Source organism: Festucalex cinctus, chromosome 3 (genome assembly GCF_051991245.1).
Source record: "Festucalex cinctus isolate MCC-2025b chromosome 3, RoL_Fcin_1.0, whole genome shotgun sequence".
Classification (NCBI taxonomy): domain Eukaryota; kingdom Metazoa; phylum Chordata; class Actinopteri; order Syngnathiformes; family Syngnathidae; genus Festucalex; species Festucalex cinctus.
The window spans coordinates 8,013,879-8,024,861 of record NC_135413.1 but is presented as its reverse complement, the minus strand read 5'-3'; the positions used below and the strand labels follow the sequence as shown (position 1 = coordinate 8,024,861).

Below are 10,983 nucleotides of genomic sequence, written 5' to 3'. Positions count from 1 at the left end.
AACTTTGCGTACCGGCTGGAGCTCAACGGCCACCGGCGCCGCCTGACCTGGGAGGCCACGCCGCGCTCCATCCACGAGGGCATCGCCACCGCCATCATGAACAGCGACTGTCTGGTGTTCGACACGTCCATCGCGCAGCTCTTCGCCGAGAACGGCAACCTTGGCATCAACGTCACCATCTCCATGTGCTAAGAACTCACCGAGGGGGGGGGGGGGGGGGTTGGTCAGGTAAAGACTTTCCGGAATGGGTTCGCTCCGTTTCCACCGGACTCCTTGAAGACGCTTTGGATGTGGATGTGGGATTGTCTCGTCGGGCACCCGCGCGGAACTGAGCGAGGGCGGGTGTGGATGGACGTGAGCCAACTGTGTGGATGTGGCCACAGCCTTACAAACACGCAAAACTAACTTTGTACATGTGAGATTCACACCTCGTTATCTGTCAGTGTCTACTCTGTTATTGTTTTAGCCCCCCGTCCCCCGACCCAGTCACTCTTCCACCACACACACACACACACACACACACTACAACGGATCCACACTAGGCAGTTGGCAAGCTATCTAGTCTGATGTGGACCCCTAGCGACCCCCCCGACACCTGCAGTTCTGCAGCCGCGGGTGCGCTCCCCCCCCCCCCCACCCCCCAGGTTGTGTAGCTCCCACTCATGTGGAGGACTCCCTAGCCCCGCAACTCAGGACGTCCCCCCCTCCCTCAAATGGATTTGTAAAGACTGTGCAACGGACACGCGATTAATCACCCGAGTTGATTGTTCTTTATTGATGTTACAACACTTGCATCCGTGTGATGATTCAAATGACAATTTCAACCCCCCCAAATGATCTAATCGGTTCACCCAATGAGTTTAATATGCCCGAGAAATAGTAAGGTCATTTGTTTTGAAGATTTGGGGTGGGGGGAGGGGCAAAATCACATTTCATTTCAGTCCAATGTTCTCGAGTGTATGGAAAGGTGAACAAAATTGGCCTGCATATCTCTTACCATCTCTTCTCTTTTCACCAACTACGTACAATGCTACTATTGTTATGACATGAAATTATCATTATTAGCGTTTGTCGAATGACTTTCCAAGAACAGGTGGTTGTCAAGCGTGTGGCTAAAATGTTTTTGTGGCTAAAAGCAAGTTGTATTCTCGCCTCCTCCGCCACCGGCCCCGTTGGATTGTTTGTTTTTCCCTCCCTTCATCTATTTGTCTTCTATGTCTTCTTGTGGTAAATGTTCTTTCTTCTTTTTTTTCCTTTTTAAACGTGCGCATTCTCTTCAAGTGGAGTCTCCAGCATCTTGCTGCTCTCCCTCAACTGGATCCTCCCTTGACCTTTTCTGTTTTAACATGTCATTAAATAAATTTATCTTTTTATACCAAGTCTCCATCTTTATTACATTTTTTATTCTACACAACTGAGGCTGGGTCACTGCAGTTGATAGCACATCTGCTTCAGTTTTTATGCACGTTTCTTACCAGGAATTTTCACGTTCTCTGGCTGGCCCAGTACTCTAACTTCCTCTCACATTCCAACATACTTGTTATTCTGATTGAAGACTTGAAATTGTCTGTATGTGCGAATGTGAGTTTTTGTCCTGCAGCATAAGGATGTGGCCGTCTCTTGGATAGGCTCCATCCCACCTACACGCTCACAAGGACAAGCGCTATGAAAACATCCTTACAGTTGTCCTGCAACATGGAGTTTCATCCATCTCATTGTTAGTTTTTTTCTTTTTCTTTCAAGCCACAGGACAAGCTTGTAGTTTATGCTTCATTTTAGTCTACTGACAACAAATTAGAGCTTTATTCTTGTCCTCATTGTTTTTTCGTATCGGACAAGTAGGCGGCTGCCTCGGACCCCCAAGCCACCAGGTGACCCACAAGCTCTTACATGAGGATGATTAAAATGTCCTGTCTCTAAAATTTGGTTATTGCATCACTGTTATGCTTAAAAAAAATAAACATAGGATATAAATAAAATAAACTGTGATGATAAGGAATGGCTGGTGTTTTTTGTCATGAAGCTAGTGACAGCCTCTATATCACTAACTGTGTGAGAATAATTGACAGCTACCCGTTAGCATACTAGAATACTTGTGAGAGTACTCAGCAAAACAAACAACTGTAATGGCATACAAAGAAGTTATCTCAGTGGCACAGAAATACGGAAGAAAAAGAAAACTGAAGAAAAGCGGTCAGGAGAAAAGTAAGGCACTTGTTGGTGATGGATAGTTGGAGGCGAATTTATTTTATTTTTCGTAAGTTTGTTAGTTTATTTGTTTTGCTAGCCAGCTCGCTAGCCTTGGGCATTTATTTCTAGATGTTAACCTCTCCTTGGCCAACCCCAGGTTCAACTAGTTAGTATAATATGTAAATTATTGTAGAAAATGCTTAAAAGTGACACATTTGTAATTGGGTATAAGCTTTAAAGAGACACTGTACATCACAATTTTTATTATAAAGAGAGATTAATTTTAATATTTAATATTACTGCAATATTATTGTATTTAAAAAAATGGGAATATTCATATATATATATATATATATATATATGTATGTATGTATGTATATGTGGCCTTTAGCCGACAGAGGGCGCGCACTCCTCTCTCCGCTCCTGAAAAGCTGGAAGATGTTGTCCTGGTCAAAGCCCCGCCCCCAACCCCGCGCCCCCCCCCCTCCACGTTAAAACACTGCCAATAAGTTGAAACTGAAAAAAAGAGAAGTGAAACTGAAACCCAGTGAGTTGAAACTGGAAAAACCGTGAAAAAAAAAGAACGCGTAAAAAAATCTGCATTGAAAATGACATCGTAATACAAAAAAAATATGGTTAACGAAAATTGTGTTTTTTCAATGTTTGTATTTTATTTCTCAATACAACCTTTTACAATGCCAATACTTGTTTCAATGTCAATGCAGCTTTTTCTACAATGTCTATTTTTTTTCAATACCAAATCTTATTGTCAGTGTTGCGGCTCCAAATGGCTTGTTTTTGCCCTAATTGTGTTTGTGATGTACAACAGATATAATAACATGCTTACTCTCAAGTGGGGAAAAAAATATTTTCACACTGTATTTCATTACACGGCTTTCTCATACATCTTTCTTTGAACAGCTCTCTCTTCTAATTTCACATCCATATTCAACATGTAGAATTTGCGTTTTTCAGTTTCCGCTCATGAAATGGCATATCTTTTTATGCATGGACATCCTTCTTGGTCTCAGTTGGAAGGGAGCATCTTCTTTCAGGGATGCCATACCAGATATGGAAGATTCATAGTCTTTGTGCAATGGCCCCTTCACAAGGGTTAGCCCTCGTGCCATTGTGTTACCAAATATGTAAATTGGGAGTTGATTGTGCTGGGGGAAAACACAAAAAAAAAAAAAAAAAAAAAAAAAAAAATGAGCCACGGCTTTGGAAAACTGGGGGACCGTCAAAATGCGAGTGTGCCGACATTTCTCAGCCATTGCATGAGGGAGATTACTCATTTTATATCCCTGGAAGATACGTTAGCCAACCGCGTAACATTAATGTACATTATAAGTGACATTTTTGGACCGATTGGACACTGCATGTAGTTTATTGCAATTTCCGTGATTTCTGCATGAAATCCTTCTATGGACATTCCTCGACGGTGCCATGGCCATGAGAAAGATTTCGCACCCCAAATCCACCAGGTGGCGGTAGAGGCCAATTAAGGATTTTCCTTGCAAACACCGTACTGTTTCCAGCACGCCATATTCCACACAGACTTATTTCTTCGTGCTTTTTACTGATTGTGCATTCGACAGGATGTTAGTGTATGCGCGTGCACGTTAGTGGGCGCGCGTGCGTGTTCGTGGATGCGCGTACATGCGCGCCACCTATATTTTTGTGCAGAAAAAGATATTGCGAGCTATTGACTTATGTTTCGTGTTGGGATATGTTGTTTGTTTGTCTGCATGGACGTGGGAGGCACGTTCCCTAGTGGGAGGGGTCGAATGGCAATGCTGTTTGTCGTTGTTGTGTCCCCAAAATGAGCCACTGTTAGAGGGGGGCGTCGTTGCAATACAGCGGTTTTCCTCAGTGTGTGAAGGCTGTTATTTATATTTTTTTCTCTTTCTTCACTTTAGAACTTTAGAATTGATAGCGTGCATATTCCACACGCATGCGCAGTTCGATCATCCATTTTGAACTTCAGTCGACCATTGCTATTTGCTCCGGAGCGCCTGCAGGGGGGAGGCGTGCCATTGTGGCCAAACGTGCGTCCAACGTGGAGGTGACGTATTTCCCTTCGTGCATTCTTCAAAACATGGCAAGGAGCATGGATCGGTGATAACAATAAGCAGAAGGGATAAGACAAAACAAAAAAAACGTTTTTTTTTTGCAACTTATGAAGTGTAACATGTAACGGTTGTCGAGATGAATTCCTCGTCGGTTATCTTATCTGGTCGTTGCATTTCTACGTGTGAAAGTGCTAAGCTTCGATTTTTATTCGGCTAGTTTGTATTCACAACACATTTGGCTAACGTGCAAGAGGCATGAGCTTCCTGGATCTAAGTAAAAGAACGGCGATCGGAGACACAAAAAGCTGCAAATGCAAGTTGGCAAGTAAGTACTGTCAACTTCCGCTTACCCGCAGGACTTAAATCGGGAAATATGTCCTGATCGACTCTCCAATTAAAGGGTTAGAAATTCCCCTTTTTCCTCACCAGCTCTAAGGCGTCAGCGTGAGGAGACGGGAATTAAATAAGCCGATATATCAAAGTGGATTCACCTAGGTTTGTTCACTGTCATCTTATCATGAGGCCAATCCGTTTTCATATACGTATCAATCCTGAGTGAGTAACCACACACACAGAGCCCAGGAATGCTAGCATGTATATCTCACTTCATTGGCAGCTCTATTTTTCTAAGTTGTTTGTATTTGTTATTGACCTAGTAATTTAATAATCCTTGTTAGGATTATACGGATTTGTTATATATCAAGCTGGAGTATTTGACTTTATTAATATAGATGGAAGCATTGGTTAGAGGTTATTTAAATGCACTTATCTTTTTTTAAACGTCCGTTATTGTTGTCCGTCTTGAAAAAAATAATGAGGTGGACTCATAAAATGTCCAAAATAAATAAAATAAAATCAAAAAAATAATGAGGGCTCATCAAACGTCCCAAATAAAATCATAAACAAACATTAAGGTCTTATAAAACGACCAAAAAATAAAAATAAATCATAAACAAATGTGAAGGTCTTATAAAACGACCTCAAATAAATAAAATAAAATCACAAACAAATAAAAAGGTCTTATAAAACGACCTCAAATAAATAAAATAAAATCACAAACAAATGAGAAGGTCTTATAAAACGACCTCCTTATAAAAATAAAATCATAAACAAATAAAAGGGACTTATTAAAACGTCCAAAAATAAATATAATAAAATCAAAACAATATGAGACAAGATAATAGAATGATTAATATAAACCTTGTCTTTTAAATAATTTTATTAACAATAATAAGACAACTAATATAAATCAAAAATCACATTTAATGATAAAACTTTAAATCAATCAAAATAAAATAAAATAAAATAAAATAAAATAAAACAGGAGATTAAAAATAGTATAACCTTTTATAATAAGCTTTATAAGATTGATCATTTTTCGGAAAAGTTTAAGACCTGATTGATAATAAGATGTTTTTGGCAAAAATAATTTTGAAGATATGAGAGTGTATTAAATGGCCCCCACCCTAACACGCGATTAGTCATTCATATCTTCCCATTATATATCATTATTGCTAAAAGATTTGTATATTATCAATCATTGAAGAAAGGGTCCAACCACGGCTTAATCCCAGTCCTTCGTAAAAATCCAAAGTCCAGGCAGGCAGTTATATTCCATCTTCGAAAATGCACTCTGTATAGACACATCGCAGGGTGAAAAGGGGGCCTAGCTCAGAGTTGGTGACGGCCTTTTATACTCTTGGGCCACACCACTGACTCCTTCCGGTGAATGTCTCTCCGCGCACCTTCTCATATCAAAGCGCACTTGCTGGAACTCATTTTCAGTAATCTTCCACCGACGGGCCATGAAGATGAGTCATGATGAGGTCATACATTCCTTATAAATGTGTCATGGATATACAGCGTTGCATGATGAGTCATATATGAAAATATGTCAAGGTCTTCAGCTCTATTCGACAAATGATAAACGTTAAAATAAATAAAATCATATATATATTAATTAAGCAAGCATGAATAATATATATATACCTGACATGTTAAATCCCAAATTCTCTCAGCTTGAACTTAATAGGTTAATTCTAATCTCTGTTATATCTTGTATATATCTTTGTTAAATTAAACAATATATATAGATAATCTTTTCAATGTAGTTATAGCAATATTATCAGCGATAAAAGACAGTATCGCTTATAAATGAAAGAAAAGAAAAAGAAAGACAGGAAAACTTCATAGTTGGCTTTCAATGTGTTATAAACATTGATCCAAAAATCAGGTTAACAATTATCGAATATAGATTGTGTTGTGTATTATTATTTAATTCAGGATATTATTTATTTATATTTAATTTGTATCTTATATGGAATGTCCGGGCAATGTTGAGTGGGTGGCTTAGTTGTACAGGTTTGGCGGCATCTGGTGGTTACTTTGAGGAATTATACCCAGAGGCCACAGAATGATTCAGTCCTACAGACACCAATTGGTCTCTAACTAAAAAGGCAAGGAGTCGGACGGAGGATCAGTAAGAGGAGACCACAGGCCTAGTTCACCTATCATCAGGGAGGGAGATGACCCCGTTCCACCCCCATCCTCGCCTTGCACACCCTCCAGGTCATCAGTGGTCGATGTAACCGTGGGGGAGGGTGATCTCAACAGTGGCACAACCTTACCAACTGGAACATCCTGTCGGGCGGCTCTGGGTTCCCCAGGCTCGTCAACCCGGTCCAGGAAGGGCGAGGAGGGCGTTACAGGCTCGTAGGGCCACTCATCCCGATTGGATCCGACCTGTCTCAAAGGAGTGGCGGCTACACAGAAGCCAGCCAAGGTGCCGAATGTCAAGCGCCGAGCACCGTCAGGCAGGCGCCATATCATACGCATTAAAGGGAAAGTTCTCCCAATGAATTCACCCTCAACGTTAAAATAATAACGTATCTCTTTCAAGCGACTTTGAACCAAACCTTCCAACTTACTTGAGCCCGCGAGGTCAGCAAAGCCAGGCCATATCCAGGAACCACACTGGATATCAATGAAAAAATCACTGATGAAATTTAGAAAAAGCCCGTCTGGTATGAGCCACATTTCTCCCCACGTTGGGCGCCACATGTCAACTTCCCCGGCTGTAGTGGCTATAGTTTTTATTATATTTTTTATTGTCAATCTTATTTTTTTATATTAAGTATATATATGTTTTTTTTATGATTATATTTGTCCCTGTGTCCATAATGCAGCCATCTTTCAGCAGGTTCGTGGCATGTGCCAGGGCCATAAATCTTATTAAATCCCAGCCAATCAAACCCTGTAACTATATCCCCTTTACAAAGGGTCTTCTTAAATGCATGACCTTCTAAGATCTGCATAATAGAGTCAGGAGGCTTGGGGATCATTCTTAATCCTACCATTTTGGATAAGGCATGATCTTTGTCCCATCGCGTATAATATTTTCTATCCGCAGCTTGACTCCGGATCTATTGATTATTATTATCCTTGATCTATATTGTCCCCTCATAGTTGGCATAATTTTTATCGCGATAACGTATATTATAAAAATTCTCAAATCGGGAGACTTTATAACAGGGTATATGTGCTAATATAATTGTGCATTCATTAAAATCTTTTATGGACTCTCCCCCCTTATATAATATTTCCCATGGTCTTGGATTAGCATATAAGGCTGGTTTTTCAATGTCAGGCCAAATATCGTTCTCTTTAGAGTATATCGTCGCTATATATTGATATTTAACCCAATAGTTCTCCGACTCTCCTAAGCAAGGTATCACATCCTGAACCATCTCATCTTTATTGAGCCCCCACCACGTCTTACTTTCATCTCTCGTGTGTCCTTCTCTCTATGCTTGGAGCACTCCTTTAATCGTTAGGTTTGTGTTCAACCCTGTATAGTTATATATCCAATGAGTCAAAGGTGGTGTTCCTGTCTCCACCAAGGGGCATCGTGGTGAAATTCCACTTATCCACTCCTTCCTATGCAATCTGTTATATATTCTCAATGCTACATATTGGTCAATTTTATCAAAATCCCCTTTTGGGACATTATATAAATCATCCGGTGTAGGAATATGTTGAGCCCACATCCGTGCCCATATTACTTTTAACTCATTTATTCCCAAAGTTTTATTAAAGGTTGATTTCAATATAAATGTATCTCTTTTCCATATCCATGGAAAGGAATCATTTAGCCATACTTCATGTTTCACTTCTATTTTCTCTTGATCTAATGCATTTCCGGCATATAATCTAATAAAGTGACTCAGGATTAACCTTACATCACGCCTAAGCCCTATATCGGAGGGTGTAATTATATTACCCTCATCTGCATAACAAAACATATGATAGGGCTCAAAACAATATTTCATCATATTCCAATCACAATGGCTATTATTATACGACTGGGCCTTTTCTAACATTAACTTGCATCCTGGCCGTCGCGTTATTACTAATTTTTTCTGTGATATTGGTATAGGCTTTTTAAATTTTGCAAACCTATGTAACTTAAAAAATTTAGGTGACCTATCTGACGATGAAGCAGGAGTACCTGGCAAGTAATCAGTGGTCCCGTTGGTCCCTGGCTCCTTGCACCGAAAGGTTATACAGTTCCAACATCGTTCCCATGCCGGGCGAAATTCGGTACAGGTGTCATTCCGTGGGGCCGCCGGGTAGGTGAAGTCAGGGGCGTCATGGTCTGTCTTCAGCCAGTATCCACCTGTTGCATCTGGCAGTCTTGCACAATATTCGTTGAAGTACCAAGCAGGTTCTTCCTTCCCGATCTGGATCCAGTTCTTTCTGATGATTCTTTGTTCTTGCTTCTCCAGACATAACAAGGTAATATTGACTGTGAAGTCGCTTGTTGTGTTATCAACTCGTAAAATCACTGGATGTGCACACTTGCTTTTTGATTTCGCAGGATATATAGTATTTCTTCTCAAGACCTCTAGGGTTTCATTATAATATGTGTTGTTAAAGGTGCGAAGATAGGAATTTATCACTGCTATCTTCTCCCTTCTCCATTCTACCCCACAGGGTTTTTCCTTGCCGGCACCGCAGGCTCCCTTCTTCCTTCTCCATTCTTCACAAACATGCTTCACTTCCACCTTCCAACACGTCTGATTGGTTATTTTAGTGGTGCCATGCCGTATTTCTACTAGGTCGAGGGGATTAATCGGGGCTGTGCTAGCGATGCTAGATTTTTGTCTCATCAAATAATATATCAAAAATATTATCATGAAACAAAGTGTGATAGTCACCAAAACTCCTCCATACCTCCAATTTTGTCGCTGGCGGTTGATAGCTTTAAGTTGTTCATCAACTGTGTCCGGTGGGTCTTCATTTACTGGAGTCTCATAATGGTTCTCTGTCTTTCTGCGCTTCGGTTGGCGTGTAATTGTTCCTCCATTGTAGTAGACATGCGGCCCTTCTCCTACCTCTAGAGTCAGGGGGTGAGGCAAGTTTAGAGTCGCAGGTCGAGGTCCAGGTACTACTAGCTTGCTACAACCTTGCTCTTCCTCCATCTCGTAGCTCCGTTTCATGCTTTCTTCTTTTGGTCTTGTCCTTTAAGGACTGTTGCGTTTTAACATCTCATTAGCTCCTCCTCCTTTTCTTGGGGGTTGGCCTTCCTTACCCAGTTATCTTTTCTATATGCAAAAATTTATTTTCTTTTAAATAGGAGGATTTTTCCAATTTATTGATAATCAATTTTCCTAGCTTTTTTGATCTTTTGACTATTTATCTTCATCATGTCTGGCCCGCAATTCAGCCAATCCTTCTTGCATCTGATTTCATAAAAACTCTTGATAATCAAACAACAGGGCCGTTGAGGGTCCTGGTGCTTTCTCCTGTTCAAAATTCACGGGTGTTTGATTAGACTTCTGTATCTTGGCTTCTACTTCCTCGATTCTTTTTTCCAATTTCTTAATTATCTCCCTCATTTCTTTTTGCTCAGCGATTCTTTCCTGAGAACTCTCAATTAAAGACAACCAATGTGGCCTAAATTGCCCAACATCTACAAAAAGATTGTTTAGGGCCGATATTAATGCTCCTAAAAAATTTTCTAATAACTGTCTATGTGTCTCTAATCTGGTTATTCGATTCTTCAGTTCAGCAATCTCGTCTTTCATCTGCTTCTTGTTGTTATTTCTCTGAAGATGTGGAAGGCTGTGGACCCTGGCGTCTGTTCCAAAGGCGTGACAAAACTACCTCGAGGTTCTTATATTTTCTTACCTCGTCGTCCTCACTATCTTCGCTCAACTCGAACTTGTACTTTTTCTCTTCTGGTTCCTCCTTGTTAGGGGAGGCGCTCTTTCCCTTTACTGGCCCTTCCCTCCATTCCGCCTTTGACCTCGCGGCTGGAGTTTCCAATACTTTACCCATCTCCATCTGTTCCTTCTGGGAAAAAATGGAATGAGGGGCCCTTCTATATTTTCTCACCAATTCTTTCCATCTAGGTGATCTATATTCACATGGATTTGCCTTGTTAAAACTAGGACATCCACGTAGCGACCGATGCACTCGGCGGTCGCCAACTACATGTCCTTCACCGGTACAACCCGGGTATGGACATCCTTGCCACCATTTTTTCTCTGGGCGACTTTTAAGGTCAGATTTTCCCCTGACATGGGTCACTCGCTCTTGCCCGAGCCTTCCCTCACTTAATGAACTCGCATTAAGTTTTTCTAGCTTTTCTGTGGCCACCTGGGCTAATGCCATCATCTTCTCATTACCCCTAGGCCTTATTTTTTCACTCTTTTCATCT

General features: G+C 40.7%; 1 protein-coding gene across 3 annotated transcripts in view; it reads left to right on the top strand.

Moving 5' to 3' along the window:
• The window catches only part of siah1 (siah E3 ubiquitin protein ligase 1), a 77,160-nt gene extending 75,781 nt beyond the window's left edge, over positions 1 to 1,379 (top strand). For all 3 annotated transcript variants that reach the window (XM_077515643.1, XM_077515641.1, XM_077515642.1), the window contains exon 5: positions 1 to 1,379. This exon is cut by the window's left edge and continues 180 nt beyond it. In XM_077515643.1, coding sequence (XP_077371769.1) covers positions 1 to 192 — 192 coding nt within the window. In that variant the 3' untranslated portion in view covers positions 193 to 1,379.
• Positions 1,380 to 10,983: the final 9,604 nt, after the last annotated feature.